The 25,500-nt window shown below is 42.1% G+C and overlaps 1 protein-coding gene across 1 annotated transcript in view; it reads right to left on the bottom strand.

The window, feature by feature from the left end:
* csmd2 (CUB and Sushi multiple domains 2) overlaps nt 1–25,500 on the bottom strand; it is a 1,700,996-nt gene that overhangs the window by 42,820 nt on the left and 1,632,676 nt on the right. Inside the window, exons 60-67 of the mRNA XM_048558072.2 lie at nt 24,339–24,512; nt 19,085–19,258; nt 18,307–18,380; nt 13,186–13,297; nt 10,561–10,740; nt 5,517–5,582; nt 5,253–5,414; nt 137–249 (exon numbers count right to left, since the gene is read on the bottom strand). Of these exons, the coding sequence (XP_048414029.2) occupies nt 137–249; nt 5,253–5,414; nt 5,517–5,582; nt 10,561–10,740; nt 13,186–13,297; nt 18,307–18,380; nt 19,085–19,258; nt 24,339–24,512 (1,055 nt within the window). The remainder of the gene's footprint in view (nt 1–136; nt 250–5,252; nt 5,415–5,516; nt 5,583–10,560; nt 10,741–13,185; nt 13,298–18,306; nt 18,381–19,084; nt 19,259–24,338; nt 24,513–25,500) is intronic.

Here is a 25,500-nt window from a genome sequence, read left to right as displayed (position 1 = left end):
CACTATTAATTTCCTAAGTGAATGACACTTGGCTATTTTTCTGACCAACACGTCTCAAGCATTTGAGCTACTTGGCTGTAAGATTTAACTGTGACATTTGGAAACTGAAAGATGCAAGACATCCAACACTACTTACATAGCCGTCCAGAGCCAGATTGTCATTCTTAAACTTGTGCACAAACATTTCAACAGGACCACGGATTGTCTCGAGTTCAAGAAGAAGGTGATGTTCTTCCTTTTTGTAGAAACCTGACAGATAAAAGCATGTCCATAATTATAGGAGGGTCATTTAATATTTCACTTTATCTTTATTAGGTTCATGTTGAGTAAACATGCAGTGGAATTCATCACACATGTTGGATTTTATACTTAAAAAGATAAAGGAAAATGTCTTGGCCCACTGTGTAAAATGTGACTAGGCTTGGAAACAGATGGGGTTATTTGTAAAACAATGATGAAGTGGTTTAAGTTTAGAATACAGGGCCTTGAGATTGTGGAGTTGAAAAGCCAAGTTTGTTAAGTACTTCTTCAAATTTGAGATTGTGAGAAAGATTCGTCTGAAGTAGAAATAAAAGTTACCGTACAGAAGATTCTGGACTTTCAGAATCAACGTGTATTCTGTGATTCACTTCTCACTGTTGGGATTAATGCTGGTGGCTGCACATCTCAATTGATCAGAACTCACAATTCTACTCGGCTTTATTGGACACTAAAAACTGCAAGTACAGTAAAGTTACTGGTGCCTGCCACCCACAACAGGCTTCCTCCATGACCCAGATCCCCAACCGTACCCAGGACCTGCCTCACTGTGTCCGCCACCATTGACCATGGATGATGTCACATCCTCTGCCGCCGGGTATACCACTTCTGGGACGGCGAACGGCATCACCACCGTAGCTGATGCCACTGCCCCCATTTCCAAGGCCCACACCACAGACACTGAGGACGCACCTGCCAACAGCGCTGCGGCCGCCACCTACCCTGTTCTGTCCATTGCTGACGCAACTCCACCCACCACCATCAGAACTCCGCCTACCACCGACACTAACGTCGCTCCGCCCATCGCCTCCACAGCCAGAAACTCCAGAGGACACAGGAGCATTCAGCCCTGCCAAATCTTCATCATCTCCCCCCAGATCTCCCCCTCACTGAGGATGAATGGTCAGACCTCAGTAAAGGGCTCACCTTTGTCCTCCTCCACTTGCACATCAACGAATACTGGTCACATTTGGACACACAACAGTTTTTACACTGCCTCATCCTCCATGCTTACTTTTTTAATCATGAGCCTAACCCTCCCTCTACTGACCCCTTCTCCCACCTCCAACACAACCCCTCCTCCCGGACACCACCCCAAGGCCTCCTAACCTCCATCGACCTCTTCATCTCCAACTGCCTCCGTGACATTAATTGCCTCAACCTCTCCACCCCTCTCACCCACTACAACCTGTCCCCACAGAACATGTAGCCCTCCACTCCCATTCCAACCTCACCATAAAACCCGTAAACAAGGGAGGCGCAGTTGTAGTATGGCGCACTGACCTCTACATCTCCGAGGCCAGCTCTCCAACACCTCCTCTTACCGCCCTCTTGATCATGATCCCACCCTGACTACAAAACCATTGACAGCCTCATCACCTCAGGTGACCTCCCACCCACAGCCACCAACCTCATTGTTCCCCAACCCCGCACCACCCGCTTCTATTTCCTTCCCAAAATCCACAAACCTGACTGCCCTGGTCGACCCATTGTCTCTGCCTGCTCCTGCCCCACCGAGCTTATCTCCACTTATCTTGACTCCATTTTCTCCCCCCGGTCCAGGACTCCCTACCTATGTCCATGACACCACCCGTGCCCTCCACCTCCTCCAAAACTTCCAATTCCACGGTCCCCAACACCTCATCTTTACCATAGGGTTGTCCAGTCTCTATACACCTGCATTAAAGGCCATCCGCTTCTTCCTGTCCCACAGGCCCAACCAGTCCCCCTCCACTGACACCCTCATCTGCCTAGCTGAACTCTTCCTCACACTCAACAACTTCTCTTTCAATTCCTCCCATTTCCTCCAGGCAAAGGGGGTGGCCATGGGCATTCACACGGGTCCAAGCTATGCCTGCCTCTTTGTAGGTTACGTGGAACAATCCCTCTTCTGTAGCTACGCTGGCCCTAAAACCCACCTCTTCCTCAATTACATTGATGACTGTATTGGCGCCATCTCGTGCTCCAACAAGAAGCTTGAACAGTTCATCTACTTCACCAATACCTTCCACCCCAACTTTAAGTTTACCTGGATTATCTCTGATACCTTTCACTCCTTCCTGGACCTCTGTTTCCATCTCCGGCAACCACCTGGAAACCGATATCCATTTCAAGCCCACCGATTCCCACAGCTACCTAGAGTATACCTCCTCCCACCCACCTTCCTGCAAAAATTCTGTCCCTTATTCTTAATTCCTTCCCTCTGCTGTATCAGTTTCCAGGATAAGGTCCTGAACATCTCAGGTGTCCTCATTTTTCAGAGGACTGCAACTTGCCCCCCCTCAGTGGTCAAGAATGCCCTCGACCATGTCTCCTGCATTTCCCACAACTCATCCCTCACAGCCTGTCCCAATAACAACAAAAACAGAATTCCCCTCGTCCTCACGTACCACCCCACCAACCTTCGGATCCAACGCATCATCCTCCGACACTTCTGCCATCTGCAATCTGACCCCACCACCAAAGACACTTTTCCCTCTCCACCCTTATCTGCCTTCTGGAGGGACCACTCTCTCCATGACTCCCTTGTCCGTTCCACATTCCCCACCAGCCCCACCACACCCGGCACTTTTCCCTGCTACCACAGGAAGTGCTACACCTACCCCTACACCTCCTCCCTCACCCCCATCCCAGGCCCCAAGAAGGCTTTCTACATCAAGCAGATGTTCACCTGCACATCTGCTAACATGGTATACTGTATCCACTGTTCCCATTGTGGCCTCCTCTACATCGGCGAAACCAAGCAGAGGCTTGGGGACCACTTGCAGGACGCCTCTGCTTGGTTCACACTAAACAACTGCACCTCCCAGTTGCGAACCATTTCAACTCCCCCTCCCATTCCTCCAACGACATGTCCATCATGGGCCTCCTGCAGTGCTACAACAATGCCAGCCAAAGGTTGCAGGAACAGCACCTCATATTCCGCTTGGGAACACTGCAACCCAATGGTATCAATGTGGACTTCTCAAGCTTCATACTCTCCCCTCCCACTACCGTATCCCAAAACCAGCCCAGCTTGTCCCTGCCTCCCTAACCTGTAGTTCCACCCACTTATCCCCTCCTCTTACTTCAAGCCCCATCCCCTTCTCCTAATCTCCTCCTGCCCCCCTTGACCTGTCCATCCTTCCTGGACTGACCAATCTCATCCCTAACTCCCCACCTACACTCACCTTTACTGGTTCCATCCCTGCCTCTTTGACCTATCTGTCTCCTCTATTTATCTTCTATCCGCCTCCCCCCCCCTCCCTATTTATTTCAGAACCCCCTTCCCCATGTCAGAAGAAGGGTCTCGCCCAAAACATCAGCTTTCCTGCTCCTCTGATGCTGCTTGGCCTGCTGTGTTCATCCAGCTCCACACCTTGTTATCTCAATTTGTCAGCCATTGGGCTCCCAGTGATTAATTTCAATGAATGAAAACTTCATTAAGAGGCTTCTGGTGGATAGTGAAGTGAAATGGTTCTTTATTGGCAACCTAAAACACAGGCATAGACAATTTTCTACACTACCTACTTTGCAGTTTATGTGCCTTAAGTATTTTTTAGGCATTGATTGAGTCAATGTGTATATTCAATCACATCCACATTGCAACTGTCAACAAAGAAATGCTAAAGTTGCAAACACATAGATTTGACACATTTACCCTGAGGATAGGTTATGAAAAACAATGAACAGCATTTTATTTTCTTCCCCTCCATCCCCTTAACATTTTATCATTTTCATTTTTAATACATTGAATGGAAACATTTCTCCACTGAGATTGTAAACATTAAGCCACTCATGCTTCTACTTGCACTAAATATTAGGGGATAGACAAGGCAATCTCTGGTGTAACATCAATGTCGACCACCGTTTCTTCTATGGATTACCAATTAGATATGGAGTCTATAAATGTGAATTCAACTAAGTGAAAACACAACATTAATTTCAAAATGAAAGGTTTTTTTCAACTTGTAACAGAAACCTTTAGATTTCATGAGAATGAAAGATCCACTTTTCCAATCAGGTAGTTATGATGAGCTACATTGGGAAGGGTAAATGGATTTCGGTTTGGGACCTTGATATCAATGTCATAGGTTGGAAGGGGGAGGAGTCACAACCTAATGGCATGTGGGGACCAACCACCTGATAGTGATATCCTCAAATTGGGCAATTAGTGGCCAAGGGGGTGGATCTCTGTCCAACTTTCAGCCATCCTTAATTTGGGCAATCCATTTGATGCTCTCTAGCTCAGAAAAAGTTTCAGCTTACTATTATAGATGAAACAGAGAGTCAGACAGAGAGAGTGGGTGCCTTAGATGGAAGCATCAACTCTCAAATGTTTTAATTACTAAATTGAAAATTGACTCAATGACCAGTGGCCACTCCCCAGGATAACTGCAGCTGAAATAAAAACAGGAATCACTGGACAAATCCAACAGTCAGCATCTGTGGAGAGAAAACACGGATTTAAAATTTTGAGTTCAGTGACTCTTCTTCACAGGCCTGCTGAGTTGCTCCAGCAATTCCTGTTTGTGATCCAGACTTCCAGCATTTTAATCTGTTTTATTTTAGCTATAGCTGAAGCCAGGCAGAGGGGAAGGGTCTCAATACAGTCTGTGTGCTTTCCCTGGTCTGACACTTCGAGGCAACTGGTCCATTTTCTGGCACCTCAAGTGCATTCAGGCTGACTGTAGAATTCTAGTGGGTCTCTGATAATGAGCCTTAGATGGGTTTAACAATCTGTCATTTGGCGATCCATCACTTATGAATGGGAAGCCCTTCCATAAATGTCCTGTCTTGGAGAAATGACGGGGTGCAGAATGGCACCTGGAAAGCTACCAGGGGCTAAAAACCGTGCACATTATATGTTGCATTAAAGATGCTTTGTGATGTTTCTTATGCTTATAAAGCATAGGCACACAATTTTATGACAGAAACTAGTGGGGCTTGTAAACATCACTTAACATAACACAAAAACCTGGCTGTACAACTCTCAGCAGTTGTATATTACTTACCTTTCAATCTAAGCTCCACTCCACTCTGATCTAGAAGAGTTGCCTTAACTTGACCAGTGGATAGGTTAAAACTGTTAATTGTTAACATGACTGGCTGCCTCTTCCCAAGGTACTCATAAGAACCTTTCCAGAGGGAATTCTGAGCAAAAACATTGGGTGGAACTGCAACAAGGACAAAAATAGGATTATAAACAGTATTTCACCAGGTGAACAAGGTCTCTGAAGGCTTTAATGTTCGAGTTTGTATTCCTATAGTGAACTCACCTGAAAGTTTGGTACTTGGAATTTCCTTGGCCGTTCCAATTGGTCTCCCACTCGGCCTAGTGTCTGCTAAACAATTCCAAGAAGAAAAGTTATGCTTGTTAATAACAAAACAACCAAGGTAAAAGTAGAATAAGACAGTCACCAGTGAATAACACAGTGCAAAGCTTATATCATAAACTTCAAGGCCCTTATTACTCCACAGAAAGAATTTTGACAGAGAGTTGCTGCAGGCTGCTCTCTGGTGTACTGCTGATAGCATCAAAAAGATAGTGCTGGAGATTTAAAAAGGAGGATATCACAAAGATGTAGTTGTTTAAGTCACATGCTAGATCAAAGACTTTATGATCTTCACAATCCAGAAAAAAATCACTTAGACCTTTAATAATGAAGGCAAATTAGTATCCACTGACACTTAACCACGGACAACGATGTGCTCATCAGAAGTCACTGACGAGCTATACTAGATGGAAAAGTAATAGTGTGCTTGTGACAGAGTTGACAAAAATACAAAGGTGCCAACACCAGGCGCACATTGTAAAGTCTTACCTACAGCAGAAGACAATAGTTTCCAAAAAAACCCCAGAAATAAAGTACATTCTATCACAAAGGCTTCAGTAAAATGGGTTTATTGGCACTGATTTGCAATCGTTCACTTGTTCTATGCAGGTTGCAGCACTTTAAAATGTGATTGTGTCACAGGTTTCAGTCAAGCAGCGAAAGTTACTGACAGTCTGTCACCTGGAGACTATGTTCATAATGCCACATTTTATCAGGTCATAGGGAACAATGGCCATTTCTAACTCAAAAACTATACTCATCCACGGGAGGTGAGATTTATTGTCCATCCCTAAATGCTCTTGAGCAGGCAGCAGTGACTGATCCCCTGAATCACTCTCATTTATGTGGTACAAGTACAATCACAGTGCTATTCGGAAGAGAATTCATGAATTTTCATGAAACCATAGAGAAGTAACAGCAATTTACTGATAAGGCTGGATCATGAGCAGCTTGCACTAGATAGCTAGAACATTAGTGCCAGACATTACAACTGTTAACACTTCAGGTAAAAAAAAACTTTCCTGGTCTTGCGTGGGGGCCTGAAGAGACAGGGTGCTACGGCAAGACAGTTCCTTGACCCCATTGTGTTCACCAGATGTTTCCCAATATGGGTCAGATATTAAGATCAACTGTCTACTCAACAGTGGGCAGCAACGAAATAATGAAGACCCCAGTTAGGAGCAACTCATTCTGTCATGAACAGCATCTACCACCGGAATGGGGGTGCCCTCTCTTTAGCTTAATGAGACTATCCAAACATGAAGGTCCATCCAACAAAAAGGACTCTGCACCATTTTCTGAAGAAAAATCCCGAACCGAAACGTCAATTTTCCTGCTCCTCAGATGCTGCCTGGCCTGCTGCGTTCCTCCAGCTCCACATTGCGTTATCCCTGACTGCAGCAACTGCAGTTCTTACTATCTCAAAGAGGAGACTGCACCAACAAAGGGCACATCTTTTGTCCAATGATGCTACCAGGTGGATTGATCATGTGATGCTCGCTGGACCACTCTGAAACTTTATTTCTATCAGAGCCGTCCAATCCCCTTACATGTCACTGATGGTAGAACCTCCATGTTGGGTTTGCTCCTATCTGCCTTTGCAACTCTTATTCAGGCTGCCACCAATCAGGACACCTACCGGAAAATAAGTACCTTGTTTTGGCTCCCAGGAGGTACAGGTTCAGGATTTCAATGGCCTTCTTAATATTGATACTTTGAAAAACATAAGAAAATCCTGCCACTTCTGTCAATTGATGACATTGTCTGAAATATTTTACACATATGGAGAAAGTGGGTGTCTGCACGTGTTCGTCAAGATCAGGGCAGGAAACTTGGTTGTCAAAAACATATATTTTAATAACATGACTTTCTTCAGTAAGAGGGCAGGCAAAACAATTGGGAAATTTTCTTCAGTAAGAGGGCAGGCAAAACAATTGGGAAATTTTCTTCAGTAAGAGGGCAAGCAAAACAATTGGGAAATTCATGGATGTTTAGAATCTATCAGATTACTGAGGAATTGCAATAAAACTTTATGTCCAATAGGAAGGTGTAAGATATTACTCAGCTTTCGGTATTCCCATCTGCAAAGTGTGACTTTATTTTCTCCTGCCAAAGCCAGATTGCTGATGACAAAGTGTCAGTGTCCTCGAATCAGGGGTAATAGAAAAAATATAAATAAAAATGACGTTCCAGAGTTGCTTCACATTTTGAAGCAAGGATTGATAATGAGCTAGGACACTTACATAATATGCAAACATTAACTTGTCTCCTGCTGGTCCTCCTAATTGTAGTACAAGGCACTAAGCATTATGAATGGATGTCAATTCTTCATTTATGTTAATCACAAATTTCCGTATCAATCTTTGATGGAGTAAAGCAAAAATCTAAGGACATGAACTGTACAAGTTCTGACCTTGGTGTATGCATGGAATGAGCTGTCAGTGGAAATGGTGGAGGTGAGTATAATTATAACATTTAAAAGGCAACTGGATGGCTATATGAGTAGGAAAGGTTAGAGGGCAAATGCTGGCAAATAGGACGAGTTCAGATGAGGATATCTGGTCCTCGCAGATGAGTTGGGCCAAAGGGTCTGTTTCCATGTTGTATGATTTTATTGCTCTATGACCTTACAGTCCAAATTTTGTGAAGATCCATGTCTATGAAGAGCTTCATTTAAACATTAGTATTAAATTGGTTCCAATGATAAGTGTTCCATCTTTGAGTGAGGTTCAGTCAATTTAGTAGCCTTGGTGTTACATTTTATTCCATGTCGGTTGGTTTAGTTGAGTAGCCGTGCATTTTGTATTTTTCTAGCCTTATGACTGAGTATTCCTTTGCTGGTTACGAATACACCAGACAATTGAGACAAAGTAGATATAATTTCAAGGGACTGGGAGTACAAATGCATGTGAAACATGTTACGTGACATTCTTTTGCCACTTACCTTCACATAGCCATGTCCCACGTCCTTACATTTCAGAAAATTGATTACAATCTCCGTTTTACAAAATAAGCTTAGTGTTGTAAAGGTGAGAATTCCTTAGGTGGCAGTTTGGTTTAATGATTGCACTTTTGCTTTTGAAGCAGATGATGGTGAGTTCAAGTCCCATTGCAGAGGCATTAAAACTGTGGATCACTTGGGTAGTACAGTGCTAGAGGGGTACATTGTTAGACATAGCAAATAATGAGTGAAATGCAGAATACTACCTGTGGCACTACATTCAACCTTCAACCAACATCAAACACCCATACATCTGGTCTTTTATCTCACTATCACACATGGATACTTGCTCTGCATAAATTAACGGATCAGTGTGCCTACATTATTGCAGTTTGGGATTATCACTTTGACTGCAAATGACTGCTTTTGAGATCATGAAATATATTATAATGGGTATGAGTTACTTCTCTACCACAGAATTAAGCTTTCATGTTTGATTGAATCCCTACAGTGTGGAAACAGGCCCTATGGCCCAACAAGTCCACACCACACCTCAGATCATCCCACCTAGACCCAGTGCCCACAATACACCTAATCTACACACCCCTGAACACTACGGGCAATTTGGCATGGCCATTCCAGCTGACCTGCACTTCTTTGGACTGTGGGAGGAAACTGGAATACCCAGAGAAACCCACATAGACACAGACAGAATGTGCAAACTCCACACTGACAGTTGTCTGAGTGTAGAATTGAACCCAGGCCCCTGGTGCTGTGAGGCAGTAGTGATAGCCACTGTGCTTCCATGATGTGGAGGCCATGAGCAGCTCACTTGACCTTAGTTTACACCCTCACTGGGTCCTTGGTGGATCCGTTGGTGAGGATCTCAGCTTGCATGTTGCTATGCGGCAGCCGGAAATGTAGGCACACTGATCCGTTAATTTATGCAGAGCAAGTATCCATGTGTGATAGTGAGATAAAAGACCAGATGTATGGGTGTTTGATGTTGGTTGAAGGTTGAATGTAGTGCCACAGGTAGTATTCTGCATTTCACTCATTATTTGCTATGTCTAATATGATATATCTGCAATTTGTCAATAGTTTCTAATATTTTCCTGTTGACAGGAAGCACAGATTACACCAAGTCAGAGTTGCTCTGCGTGACAATGTCACAACTGATGCCCTGAGAATTGGAAATTGAAGTTTCAAGCTTCATTCCTTGGAAACAGAAGATTTGAGGGTAGTTTTCTTTTAAATGAAGGGTTTAAGACAGCAATCGAGAGCAGCAAATTGAGCATCCATTGAGGAGAAGTGTCAAAGTCCCTGTATTTGGTCACGGCAGTTGAATACTTGGATTAGGCTGGAATATAATTTGGAGAGAAGGTGACACGTCTTAGAAACATAGAGGTGGTTGAGAGTATTTTGTGGTGAAAAACTGAGGAGTAAGAGGCAATGGAATTGGACAGCAAGTGAAGCAGTAAACCTCAGTTTTGAGGAATAAATCTATCCAGAAGAGTTTCTTCTTACTTTCCTGAAGTAATACACGGAGGAAAATTGGACAGGCACTATAAAAGCACAGCACAGATTCTGCAAATCATTCACTGAACTTTCTTAAAATAAAAATCAAGTTTTCTTGATATCCTTGATGATTTTTAGGATGAGTAGTTAATTGCATTTTGATAAACTGAATCCAAGCCAATGTAGAGATTTGAAAATCGGTGTTGAATATTACACTTTAGATACAACGTCTTATTGCTCTGTTCAGTTTTTTTAATGAGTTATTAAGGCACAAAATTAGCTATATTCCACATTCTTAGAGGAATTTGGAGGCAGAAGACATCCTTAGCTGAATAGCTTCCTTCACAGTAGTGATTCTGTGATAAGAATGTGCCAAAAAAACTGAAGAGAAGAAATCAGATAGAGTACCACCTGCAGCAATCATAATTCTTCATTCAATCAAATGAAATAGCCAAGAGTGAGATTACTTCTTTGAAGCACTATACTCCATCGATGCAAACTATAAAAAAAACTTTGTAAAAACTTTACCATAACAGAGAGGCTGTTTTCCTGTCCAGCTTCCATCAGGCCTACAGGTTCGATGTTCTGACCCTCCAGTAAGGTAGAAGCCAGGCTGACATGTGTATATCAAAGTGTATCCTAGTGAAGGCAGGTCGATTGATTCCACATTCACATGAGGAGGAGTCTCAGGCTGTCTGCAGTGGTGTGCTGAAAAACAAACATAGGTAAATTCTTAAAGCCTCATGGTAGAAAATAATAGCACACGAATCAGATGTTATTAAGTTCTGTTTTAGTTAGTAACTTAAATAAGACTTGAGAATTTTAAAACACATATTCCGATGCTGATGCTGCTTGGCCTGCTGTGTTCATCCAGCTCTACACCTTGTTATCCCATATTTCTATGTTCAGAGCTTTGAAAGAGTTCAGTCAAACCTCAATACAGGCTAACTTCACCCGAGTTTGAATCATGAAACTGGAAGGAGGGGAGATACTTCATCAACTCCACGTCAGTTATGGGCACAGATCTTATTTTGTTCTGTTCAATCAATAGCATCACAATCAGGTGAACATTAAATATGGTGCCTGGCAAAAATATAGATTATTTTGTTCCATTTCCATCTCTGTGCTTCTGAAATTCTCTGATCAAAGCCATGCTCAACATAATTAACCATGGCTTTAGATTGACTGGGCACCGATCTGACATTGTCAGATCAAAATAGGCATGAGATCACACCTGTGTTAGTTTCATTAGATTGCCTCCCTTGCTCAAGAAAAATGCTCCAATTTGCACCTGAGAAAAAAATTTCTCAGCCAAAAACATAAATGTGCATCAGCCCAAACTCTCAATCATTTGTTGGTGTCCCGGGCACAGGCGGTGAAGAAGATGTGTCATGCATAGACGGTGATGCTGATGTACCAGGCACAGGCGATGACGAAGGTGTGCCGGGCACAGGCGGTGTTGAAGGTGTGTCATGCCTAGGCGGTGATGCTGATGTACCAGGCACAGGCGATGACGATGATGTGCCAGGCACAGGCGGTGATGAAGGTGTGCTGGGCACAGGCAGTGAGGAAGATGTGCCAACACAGGTGGTGATGAAGATGCATTGGGCATATATAGTGAGGAAGCTATGCCAGGCACAGGCGGCGGAGAAGATGTGCCGGGCACTGGCGATGTTGAAGATGTATCAACCCGGCAGTAACGAAGATGTGCTAGGTACTGGCGGTGAGGAAGATGTGCCGGGCTCAGGCGGTGATGAAGCTGTATCAACCCTGCAGTGACGAAGATGTGCCGGGCACAGGCGGTGAAGAAGATGTGCCGGGCTCAGGTGGTGATGAAGATGTATCAACCCAGCAGTGACGAAGATGTGCCGGGTACTGGCGGTGAGGAAGATGTGCTAAACACAGGCGGTGACAAAGGTGTACCGCACACAGGCGGTGACGAAGGTGTGTCAGGCACAGGCGATGACGAAGATGTGCCGGGCACTCGGGTGTGTCAGGCATAGGCGGTGACGAAGATGTGCTGGGTAGAGGCGGTGACAAAGATGTGCCAGGCACAGGCAGTGATGAAGATGTATAATTCCAGTGGTGAAAAATGGCACCTGAGGATCGGCACCTTCAACATTCACTGGATCTGTTGAGGCAGTGGCAGTTCTGAGTCAGATCAGTACTCGTACGTAGGTAGACTTCTCTTTTAACTGTATCTTTTCATTTTCTTTTGTTCCTAAGCTGTTAAAATGGCACTGGATTTGATGACAAATGAAAGTTTTTTACTGTATTTTATGTTATTTCACTGTAAACCACGTGATAATAAATCATTCATTCATTCTTACGTTTACTGCATGTTACTCCTTGTTTGAGAAAATTTCAGAACTTCTGGTGGAAAACTTTTCCCATGTCTTCATACGAAACTGGGAGGAAAGCATGTGCCCAAGCCCAGCAGCATAAGAGCAGAGGCACACTTCCTTGCTGGAAGCTGTGGAGCACTTTCAGTCATGAGAAAGCTCACACTTGAAATGTCAATCTACTTTCTTCATGTCATGCTGTGCACCAGCAAATACAAGGGTTAACTTCACAACAAGCACGTACATTACTACTACAAAAGAATTGCTTTCTTACAGCGACAGGGACTTCAGAAGGCATGCTTTTCAATCTCACTCTAGAAAAGAAATAGGTAGACTCCTGAATTCTTGGGCCGATAATCCAGCTGTAGACTTAAATGTCATCTGCTAAGCAGAAGAAATTGTCCATATTTTTAGACAGTCCATCACTAGCTGATAATACTCTCCATAAACAAGCAGAATGCATCGACTATGATCAGAGATAATGGGAACTGCAGATGCTGGAGAATCCAAGATAACAAAGTGTGAAGCTGGATGAACACAGCAGGTCAAGCAGCATCTCAGGAGCACAAAAGCTGACGTTTCGGGCCTGGACCTCTCTGATGAAGGGTCTGGGCCCAAAATGTCAGCTTTTGTGCTCCTGAGATGCTGCTTGGCCTGCTGTGTTCATCCAGCTCCACACTTTGTTATCTAGAATGCATCAACTAATTGGCTTCCCATTCCCTGACAGTACATTATTAATGGGTGGGTGTGAACTTGAAACAATTCTGCTAAATGCTGAGGCTTAACCAGGAGCCTACAACAAAGGACTTACAGATGCACTCTGGCTGAGTACCACTCCAGGTAAGATTGGCCAGACACATGCGTGTGGTTGATCCAAGGAGCAGATAACCTTTCTGGCACTTGAATCCCACTGTACTTCCAACCTGTATCAAAATGAACAAATCTATGTTAATAAACGTGATGACATATGGTTGTTTAAAAATTCCATCTAATTTAGAAATGTACATATTTCATGACATGACTAACATTTTGCATCCTTATTATTTCAATCTCCAGGACCAGTGAGAAAAGCTTGTTCCAGTGAGATCCTTCTAATACCAAGGCTCTATTGCACCCAAAACCAAGAGAATGCTTTCAGTTCTTTAATCCTAACTTTTTGTTTGCAATTAAACTGTTCTTAAAGGGTATCATCACTGTCAGGAAGTTATTAGCACATTTTTCATGCCTGTTACATTTACTTTTGGCACAATCATGATAAAACTAGCGCCAAGATCAACTCCCGAGAAAGTACAAGCATGTTTCCTCATAAAGATCACAGGCACAAAAAGCTTTCCATCTCGGGTGAGCAATCCCTGATGTGATTGAAATGTGCTGCTTTCATGCAGCTCTAATTGCCATCGACTTGGAGTACAATATACAGTGAAATCACTTCTGCCTGCCTTTTACAAAATGTGAACATATGTGTGGGGCAAACGTAAAATTCATTTTCGTTTAATGACCTGAGTGGCAGATATGTCTTCAAGTCACAGGATGTTGCAAATATAACATTTGAGTTGGAACGGCGCACCTGCTCACTTGCATTGATGTTGCATTATTCATGGGAAACAATATCCAAAATTACCAGGAAGTGGTGGATGTCAAACAGGAGATTTTAAAATGGGGCAGCATGGTCACTCAGTGCTTAGCACTGTTGCCTTACAGCGCCAGGGACCTGGGTTTGGTTCCACCTTCAGGTGACAGTGTGTGTGGTTTCTGCACCTTTTCCCTGTATCTATGTGGGCTTATTCTGGGTGTTCTGGTTTCCTCCCACAGTCCAAAAATGTGTGGGTTACATGGATTGACCATGCTAAATTGCCCATAACGTCCAGGGATGTGCAGGCTGGGTGGCTTAGCCATTAGAGAGCGTTACAGAGAAAGAGTTGGGCGTAGGTCTGGGCGGGATGCTCAGAGGGTCAGTGTGGACTCAATGGGCCAAATGGCCTGCATCCACAGTGTAGGGATTCGAAGGTTCCATGAAAATATGTATGTAATTTTAATACGGGGTAAGGGTGAAAGATAATTGAAAGCACATCACAGATCCTGGATAGATACTCAGGACCAAGTTAAAAACAGAGAGAGAGGGATGGATTCTTGCGGCACAGTTGCAAAGTTCCTATTGCTGAGGCAGAAGACCTGGGTTCAACTCCTACATGCCTCAGATGTGTGTCTTAACATATCTGAACAGGTGAATTAAAATAATAAAAAGCAAGGAGGGATTATTTAGAGAGAGGATTTCTGAGGGCATGACCATGACGACAGAATGACTTGCCACCTTGTTCTAAGTGGGAGGACAGCAGGGTTGGCAAAGAAGTATGACTGTAGATGATTACTCAAATAGCACGCAGCAAGGTCATAAACTGGCTTGAAGTGCAAGTCAGCACAGAGACTCAGCGAAACCTAGCCAGTAGTTTTATATCCCTTTGTGGTTCGAAAGCATCACTAGTAAGGCCAGAATAGCTACCAATTCCTAATTGCTTGAGAAGGTGATGGTGATCTACATGTCTGTCTCTATACAGTACATCAGAATACATCTACAATGCTGTTAGGAAGGAGGTTCCAGGTTTCTGACCCATGCTGACCAGTCCCCCTCCACCGACACCCTCATCCGCTTAGCCGAACTCGTCCTCACCCTCAACAACATCCCAAAACTAGCCCAGCATGTTCCCTCCCCCAACTGCATCCCAAAACCAGCCCAGCTCATCCCCGCCTCCCTAACCTGTTCTTCCTCTGACCTATCCCTTCCTCCCACCTCAAGTCGCATGTCCATTTCCCACCTACCACCTCATCCCTGACCTCCTTGACCTGTCCGTCTTCCCTGGATTGGCCTATCCCCTCCCTACCTCCTCACCTATACTCTCCTCTCTACCTATCTTCTCTTCTATCCATCTTTGGTCCACCTCCCCCTCTCTCCCTATTTATTTCAGAACCCTCTCCTTATCCCCCTCTCTGATGAAGAATCTAGGCCCGAAACGTCAGCTTTTTTGCTCCTGAGATGCTGCTTGGCCTGCTGTGTTCATCCACTTTGTTATCTTGGATTCTCCAGCATCTGCAGTTCCCATTATCTCTGCTTTACTTGGAATACCTTTTGCTCCTGAGCACTGTTGGAGCTGCAAATATCCAATGTATATCAGGGATAAGTAGATTAGTTCACCAGTCATGGCAACTGATAGAGTTGAAAGCTTGACAGATGTACGTGAATATAAAGCATGCAGTTGATGAAGGTTGGAAGAAACTTGGAAGGAGTGAGAGAGAGGATTTTCGATTTCAGTCTTCGACTTTGAGGAGGCACTGGACACTTTGAAAAGGTTTTATAAAGCTGTCAGAATAGATTTTTTTCAGAGACAAAGTGAGTGACGGGTGGGAAAATTTAAGGGATAAGGAATGAGGAACTAATTAGAAATTATTCATCGATATTTCATGGATGAAAATCTATTGGCCAAACAGGCAGGGAGAAGGTGCAAACTCCACACTGACAGCAGTCGCCCGAGCAAACACTGATGCCTGGTGTTGTGAGGCAACAGTGCTAGCCAATGAGCCACCGTGCTGCCCCATTTTATAATCTCCTGATTGATATCCACCACTTCCTGGTAATTTTGGGCATTGTTTAAAAGAATTATACAACATCTGTTGAGGTGTTTTGTGTCATTTCTGATTCTTTTTTGCAAGGATTTGCATACAGGGTCCAATTCCACATATTTATTGATTGCATTATGGGTGAAGAACTGGGTCTCTAGAATTCCTGTGCATGTCTATGTTTGGCTTGAGCTAGGATGGTCATGTCATCCTAGTTAAATTGTTGGGATTTGTTCTCTTTGTAATGAAACGAGGGAAAGTTTGTCATGTTTTTGGGATGTACTGCTGCTTAGTTATTTAATAAATGTGTACGATATTAAATGGAACAGTATCCAAATTATTGTGTGCCATTGACATCTGGGCTAGACCTGTTTCAACAAAGTAAAGGCTTGTGACTCGAGCTCGAAATTGCGTTCTGAAGTGAAACAGTATTAAACCACAACAAAGAATGCAGCTTCATACATGCACTGCAGTAGCTAAAGCAGGTGATCTACTAACATGATCTCAAGGACAATGAGAAAAGGCAATTAAATATTGCCTTTGTGGATTAGGCATAAAGAAGGAATAAACAAAGTCTCGGCATAGTACTAGACAGTGAATTAAAAACGGAATATTCTAGCAATCATAGCCGTCTTATTTGCATCTAAAGGATAAAATAATTGGTGCTTTAGTTGTGAAATATTCACAATGATCAAACCCCATTTTGTTAAATACCTCCAGACTACCTTAAGAAATCGGGGATGCCGGGTTGCGGGGGGGTGGGGGGGACTGTTCCTGAAGTACTTCTCCAAATGATGTTATGTAGATTACTTCAATTCTGTGTTGAAAGAAAGGACTGTGCAGTGCTGACCTTGTGTGAAATGCACAGCATTCTTCAATGATATCAAAGAAAAAGCTGTAACAACTCTCGGATGCTGTTTGCCGGGGGAGGTGTCGGGTCGATACTGTGGCTTTAAGAGGCACGCTTTCTCCTATTTTCTTTTAGACAGAGATTGGGGGACAAGTGCTGAGCAGTTTATGAGAAGATGAACAATTTGTGAAACCTTGTGCTTTTTTAGAAAAGTTGGAACAATAGAAGCAGCCTGAATAGGTGTGGTCAAGCTCTCACCCATAGAATCAGGGATTTTAATTTTAGCTTTCAGCAGTTGTTGCTGTGGTCTTGAAGAAGTGGTAGCTATTTTTCATTCATTCAATCACCAAAAGCTGGAGGCTCTCTTCTTTGGATTGCATGTGAGACAAAAACTGTTTTCTGAATTTGCCTTTTTGCCAAGGGTGTGTTTATGGGATGTTACTATACTGGAACAGTTAAGTAGTAATAGCTATCATTTCTATTATTTTGTTACATTTTCTAATAGAATTAGATTATTCCAGGTTCTTCTTTCTTTTGTTGTATTTTAACAACGGTGTTTGAATAAATTGTCTTTTGCTTAAGGTTAAGAAGTTTAACCAATCAAATTGCATCTAAAACATGGCACCTGACATTTACCTTTAAAAAAAGACAAAGTTAGGGTCTAGGATGCCTTCTTAACATATTTTGAGGGGGTCTGGTCCGGTCCGTGATAGCATGTATATTTGCTCAACACCGTTGAAACAGTGCTCTGCCAACAACATCTTCCGCTCACTGCCTCAATCACCAATGGACTGCTTCTTTGAAAGCACCTCAAACACCTGTGATCTCTTCCACCTCGATAAGCAGGGCAGTGTAAGTGTGGGAATACAGCCACTCGCAAGTCAATTGTTATCCTGCCTTGGAAATATGTTGGCATTCCTTGACTGTCATGAGGTCAAAATCCTGATCCAAAACACTGAATGCATGCCTAAACTAATAAGATTACAGCGATTGAAGGAGGTGGCTCGACATCACCTTCTCAAAGGCAATCAAGGATTAGAACAATTTCTCATATCACAATAATGTACAGGGAAAAAAAGTCCACGGTATGTTTAAGATGTTACAGATGAAATAAAAACACATGTTGCTATTCTGCACAATCATAGCCAAGTACGACCTTTAACTCATCATCACAAACTCAAACAATACAACATCAACAGTACAGGCCAGCCAATGTGCAGAATCCTAAATTAAATCTATCAGTGAATGCAAATTTTGCAGAGTAACACTTTCTATCAATCATTTTTACAGGTTGGTTTGGTTCCACTCCAGACTCTATGAAATTCTCTTTCTGCATAGCATGGCCATAATTCTCCACCTTTGTACTTCATCAATAAACTGGGAAGTGCAAGTGAGGTCAGCCACCTAAGCTTGCATAGGTAAATGCTGCATGCCATTCCTTTGGTGTAACTGTAACAGAGTACCACACACCTGGTAACCTTCAGAATTGTTCTGTATTCCAAAGACGGGCACACCTGGGTCAACACAAGTGGTATGTGTTGAATCTTAAGAGAAAGAGACATATGATTAATATGCCATTTAAAATTTGAATGAAGAAGCACTATAAAAACCTTTTTTCATGATTATGCTAGAAGCTGATAAATTTGGACTTTGCAAGGAAACTGGAGTATTTTGTAATTGAAAGTTCTGAACAGACCAGTGGAGTAAGGCACCACTGTAGTACAATGTTGTGTTATGGAATAGCTGTCACTGGTAGATACCTCATGTAATTATCATTGGTAGATTGAGAATGATGGGGTGAACGGAGCAGGGGCAAGACTGAATCACTTGAAGAAGCAAACAACATCGTTTCCTTGTACCATTACTGCCTATTGAATCAGAGAGTATTGAGAGAAGGTTTGAGGTGGAATGAGGGAGTTGGTGAGCAAAGTGGAAAAGAAGACCATTTGAACGAGGTTGCTTCAAGATCTTCTCATAGTCACTCAACATTCGAAAGCATAAGGTCCTGTTTCCTATATACCTTCTTGGCAATGAGGGACTTACAGATGAGAGGCACGATAAAGACAAATGACTTAGATTCATACAGTGCATCACTCAACATCCAGTGCTTGAATATTACAGATTGTTTTTGGTGAACACATTGGACAATCTGTTTCCGCAGATCCCACAGTCCCACAACATAGTCTCAGCAACATCTGGTATCCCAAGTTGAGTCTCTGACTAAAATGAACATGGACCTATCATTTACCCATACAGGTAGGCTGTGTTCCACTCCAGGTGCCATCAGACTGGCAAAACCTCCTGGACGATCCCACGAGTACCAATGGTAGGTTGCAGGTGAAGAAAACAGCAGATTTGTATGTAAACCCTCTATCTTCTCGTCGTCCTTGTGCTGGGATTCCTGGGTCTCCACAAAACACAGCTGCAGCAGTGAAGTGACAGATGAGGTTAAAAATCATTATTCAAAAAACTTAATCATACCCACATCAATCTTTAAATTTATAGTGAGAAATATTATCAGCCCATTGTTGTGAAAGAAATATATTGCTCCGTCTGTCTTAAGCATTGATCTTGCTGAGCTTGCACCTTGAGCTTAAGAAAGGGAGCAGACTATCAAGGAGGAGGTGACATAAAGTTAAGAGGATTCTAATCCTAAAACAGAACATTCACTGGAGTACACACTTGCAGACTGAACTGATTGTTTTGTAAAGAACTAGTAATCTGTGACCACATGCTTCAGTGCCTCACATCAAGGCCATGATAGGTATCCTTAGCAACATAAGGGTGGCACTGTGGCATTATAAATTTGCAAGCTAGAAGCAGACAAGAATAGATATTCAATTCACTACAGGTCCCCCCATCCTGAAAACCCTCAGCTTCCCATCAGAGCAACCAAGTGGTTCTTAAATGTTTACACACTATTGCTTTACTGCATAAATCAGGGGTCTTTTCTATCAGCTGATCACTGTGTGTGTGAAACTCCTGTGTCAGTACAAAGTTTTATTCTACCAATTTGAGATGTTCCCAAGTGAATGAATATTTTATCTTAACATCAACTTTGTTCTGGATGTGAGATTGCTCGCTGAGCTGGAAGGTTAGTTTTCAGACGTTTCGTCACCATTCTAGGTAACATAATCAGTGAGCCTCCGACGAAGCGCTGGTGTTATGTCCCGCTTTCTATTTATCTGGTTAGGTTTCCTTGGGTTGGTGATGTCATTTCCTGTGTTGGTGATGACATCAACTATCGCTATCAACTATGTTTTCTGATTTACCTTTTACTGTTCTATTTATGTCAGTGAGATCCCTTGGGTCTTTTTTTATACATTACTCCATATACTTTAGCTCTGGTAAGTTACATTATTTCCATACATGTGTCTTAGTTCCCAGTGGCCACCAAAGTATTGGTGAGCTGAGATCCAGACATCTTTCAGAGTGTAAGCACAGGATAATAAATATAAGGACTTTCTGTACATTTCTTTGGCTATCATGTGTTGCCTTGGAGATGAATTCTGTCTTTCAGAATTTGATTGAAAGCACAGTATGCATCAACAAACAAATAAATGAATACACAGGTCAACAGGTGCAACAATAACGTGAGATACGTCTACGCTCACAGTAATTTATACCAATCAAATTCTGACAATGAAACAATAAACACAACAATTGAGCTATGCTAAGAACATAGTTATTCTATTCCTCTATCTTGCAACTGTGGAGGCTAACTGTAGTGGGTCATCCCTTTCAAAAGTTGCAAATTCAGTTCTTGAATTGGACAGCTCAACCTGTACAACTAGATGTCACTCTATTTATTGGAGCGTGTTAGATTCAATGATTGTCAGCTCAGTTCAGGCAGAATATATTACTCATCGCACAGCATGTTTAGATTTGAAATATGTCCCTCCCTTGAGCAAATTTACTCAGGGACAATTACACATAAAAGAAAATTACAACAATTTTTTGGATAAATTGAACTACATTACGTTAATTATAGTTTTGATTGTAGCTGTGAGTTTTTAAATTATGGGGTAAATGGGCTATACCGTCAAAGCAAACAAAACTGCTTTAATTTTGTCAGACTCCTAACTCAGTCTTCTTCTCCTAAGGCTCAATAACCTATGTTTCTTATCCAGGAAATTTTTTCCTGTTTATTAGAATCTTACCATGAAGGCCCTTTGCATTTCCCTTTAAAATGCATTATTGCCTTAAAGCATTCTGTAAATCCCGTTCATGAACCACTCATTTATTAATCCCAATCCCATTCTAATGTTTGGAATGAGTTCCATGTGATGTTAATTCGAGGTCCATATCTGGGGATGGTGGTTGAATAGGGGAACTGCCTGTTGAAAAATGAGGCTGTTGATTCAGCAAAATAATAAAAAGATAGTTATTATGGCTATCTGCAGGCTCACTTTGAAACACATTTGTGGTTTTGTGTCTCTTGCTTCTGAAATTTACAGGGGAGCCAGATTCACATCAAGGAATTTTGCTCGTGAACTTAACTAACGTGAAATGAAGTCAATAAGCAACACTTAACCAACAAAACTAAACTGCTGTTGGCAACCTTTAACCTTTCGACCTGTCAACACTGGACATCTCGGGCTAAAGTTCTGCTCAGTATTTTTCAAAATTTGCTTCGTGCAGTCAGCTATCATTCCTACGTAAACAGGCCGATAGAAAATGTCCTTGATCCAAAAGTAGATCTCTTTCGCTCACTGACATTGTTACCTGCCTCAGGAATGCACAATAAGATTGTGACCACGCCTGGAGTATGGAATACAATTTTGGTCCCCTTACTTGAGAAGGGATGCAGTTGAATTGGAAGCAGTTCAGAGGAGGTTTAATAGATTGATTCCAGAGATGCGGTATTTGTCTTATGAAAAGAGATTCAGCAGTTGAGGCCTACACTTTCTGGAGTTGAGAAGAATGAGAGGAGATCTAACTGAGGTACATAAGACACTAAAGAGGATTGATAAAATATACGTACAATATTGTGGGGCAATGAGAGGTCATAGTTTTAGAGCGAAGGGTTTAAAAGATTTAAAACAGAGATGAGGAGAAATTACTTCTCTCAAACATTTGTGAATCAGTGGAATTCACAATGCCAGAATGTCATGGATACTGGGATGTTGAGTAAATTTAAGGAGATAGACAAATCTTTAGTTGTTAATGGGTTGAGGGATTGTAGAGGGTGTGCAGGAAAGTGCAGATGAGGCTGAGTCAAAGCTAATTTTAACTGGTGGTCTTTCATGACCTCTGGGCATCTCAAAGCAGATTAAAGCCAATTTCATACTTTTGAAATCGGGTAACTGTTGCAATGTAGGAAACAAGGCACTAAGTTTCGCACAGGCAATTCCCGACAAACTATAGAAATGACACCTGATCCATGCACTGTAGTTTTGGTAGTAATATTATCGAAGCAAAACCTATCCTTTTGAACTTCCTCATCCAATCTAGCCAGCTCTCATCCTTGGCTAGTGCAAGAAGGGTAAATGTCATTAACCATGTGTTTGAATTACAGAAAATTACAGATTTTCAGTACTAGTGCATGAAAAATACTGAATTGACAGTGAGGTATGCAAAGCCCAATGACCAAATTCATTAAAATTCATGATCTTTCAGTGCATTTCACTTGAAACCTGGCAGAAGGACTGAAAATTAAACACAGATTAGACATCCTGCCCTATTTCAGGATGCAGCCTCCATCAATCCCAGACAATATTTGGCCAGAGTTAAACAGCATAGAAACAGATCCCTCAGTTCAGCCAGTCTGTGCCGAACATTATCTCAAACTAAATTACTCCCACCTGCCAGCTCCTGGCCTATATCCCTCCAAACTTTTCTTCCCTTCAGATGTCTTTTGAACTAAATTGTTTCCTATCCACCACTTCATCAGGAGCTTTCTCCCACATGCAAACCATCCTCTGTGTTAATGGCCAACAGGGTTGGGGGGGAGGGCAGGAATGAAAAGTTCAGGTCAGCAGACTGGGAAATCACTCACGACATTTTCTCCGCAGCTCACAGCAAAGAGGCTGTAAGGAATCAGTCAGGTAGAAGTTGAAGGGGTTGAGTTCAAGATGTCAGCACTTCCGACTTGAGTCTCTGTGATAGATGGTGTCAGGTAACAAGTGGAAACTTCATTGTGTTGTGTGTTTTAAGGTGGTTCTAACTTTCTACTGTATATGGATAGATTTTTAAAAATTAATCTTACTCCTGTATAATAAACTTCTGTTCTATTGTTAAATAAAATCTGCAGCCTCATATAACTACTACATTAATTATTAACAAACAAACATATCTACCAAGTCCACTTTCATTTTGGAATCTGACATGTCCAGTTGCACCATCTGCTGAGACCAGATATAGCAAAGCTAGGATTTTGGTTGAGCAATGGGGCAAGTAGAAAATATGTGCAGTTTCTACCCAAAGCTTAATGGTTCTGGTTCATTGCGCAGTTTTGCATCAACTAGAATGAATGTGAAGTCTAGTTCAGAAAAGTCATATAGAAATTGAAACATTGTAATGCTGTAGTAAGAATTGATATCCTGAGGCTGTAATTAATGTATATTATTCACTTGGCATAAAGTAAACTTCTTTGCAGTTTACCCATATTCTAAGTTTACCCTGTATTCTAAGTCAAATGTTCAACAATCGTAACACATATAAACTAGGTTGATATTCTAAAGCAGTGCCGAGACTCCACTATGTTGTTGGATATGTTGCCCTTTGAATGACACTTTAAACCAAGGCTGTGTGCCCTCAGCTAAATATTCCACAGCATTATTCACAAAAATACCGGGGTGATCTCCTGGCCAATAATCCATCTGTCAATATCACAAAAGTAAATTTTCTGGTCTTTTGAATAGCTATTGTTCGACAGTGATTATACTTCAAAAACACTTCATTCATTGTAAACTACACTGGGGCATTCTGATATTGTGAAAGGTACTCTATAAAAGTGAGCTCTTTATTTTCAAACATGACTTTGTTTTTAAAACAGTGAGTTAAACAGGGTCTAGGCCCGAAACGTCAGCTTTTGTGCTCCTGAGATGCTGCTTTGGCTGGTGTGTTCATCCAGCCTCACATTTTATTATCTTGGAATTCTCCAGCATCTGCAGTTCCCATTATCTCAGTTAAACAGATTTGATTCTTTTTTCAAAAATAAAACTTCCATTGGACTCGAAATGTTAAGTTTATTGACATGTGTTGCCAGACCTGCTGATCTTCTTCAGCACTCACTCTTTTTATTTCAGATCAACAGCAGCCACAGTACTTTGCTTTACTTTTCCAGGTGAGACTGAAGATGGTGTCAGGTGATGGAAGCTCTCGCAGCCAGATCTGCTAGGAATCCGTATATTGGTTTTCATAAGAGTGTAGCACAATTAATTGCAATTACAACATCTGTAACATTTTCTTTATCAAGCTCTGCCGTATATTTATATATTAAAGTTAAATACAGTGTGATGTTGCTGGTCAATGCAGCTCTGTCTGTATGATATACTTACGAAAGCACTGTGGGATCTCCCCAATCCAGGTCCCATTTCCCTCACAGGTAAGCGTAGCAGGTAATGACAGCTGGTATCCCTCAGTACAGGTGTAGCTGATGCTGGCCCCCCAGCTGAAGTCTGTTCCCACTACAATTCCATTGAGAATTCTCGGAGGAGGTTGGCATGTGATTGCTGCAGAAGAGCAGTGCTCATGAGAAACATGAGGTAACTTTCGCACTCAATATCATTCAGCTATTAGCAACACAATATCATTTCATGTGATAGTTGTTGCGAGGGAACACTGTCCTTTGGATAAGACTTTAGCCCCTACTCAAGGTGAAGCCCATGCCCTTAAAACATAATTTAATAGAGAATCAGACCAGGGCTTCAGAATCAGACCTATTACAGGATATGAGAAAAGGCAGAGAAACCTTTTTCTCTCGATTGCTAGGGTTTGTAAGTTAGCACGAGCCAACAACCTTTTTCAACATGAGATCTCCTTCCATTCAATGATTCCAATTACGGCCTCTAAATCCCGGAAAGATCACAACCACTCATCACTAAATCCTCTTTAATGTATCAATTTCCTTTCGAACGTAATTTTGTTGAAATTGTGCATAATCAAGTGTTATTTACAGAACATTAGCTAACTTGACTTATAGCCATCTGCCTTAGTGAGCCATCATTAGCACTGTTCAGAATAACTCCATATTAACAGAATGTTTACCACAAAGGTCACCAGTTACATCCAAACCATTTTACTTCTTGAATTCTGCAAATAAAGATATCATACAAAATAGATACTCTCACTGTTTGTTTACTTCATCCAGATTGTGTTTAACATTCTCAATCACTCTCTCATTATATTACTCGCTAGTCAGCATTTCATTGGATTCATTGGCAATTTTTAAAATCTTCTTGTTATATTTATAATTTCATTGTAAATAGAACAGATAACAATAAACAAATCTCAGCAAAAGCTCATCAGCAAACACAAGGTGGAAAACTCTCTGGATTCCTTTCCACAAATAATCAGAAAATAAGGGAAATTTACTTATGGAACTTCCAAGGTAGTCACTAAATAGGAGCACCTGGACAGTTTGTTTCCCGTGAAACCGCTTTGTAAACACTGCAAATGGGCAGAGACTCTGTGAGGAGCACAACAGATGCTGATCGTAAA

This window comes from Stegostoma tigrinum, chromosome 24, assembly GCF_030684315.1.
Source record: "Stegostoma tigrinum isolate sSteTig4 chromosome 24, sSteTig4.hap1, whole genome shotgun sequence".
Taxonomy (NCBI): Eukaryota; Metazoa; Chordata; class Chondrichthyes; order Orectolobiformes; family Stegostomatidae; genus Stegostoma; species Stegostoma tigrinum.
This window is presented reverse-complemented; position numbering and strand designations above follow the sequence as displayed.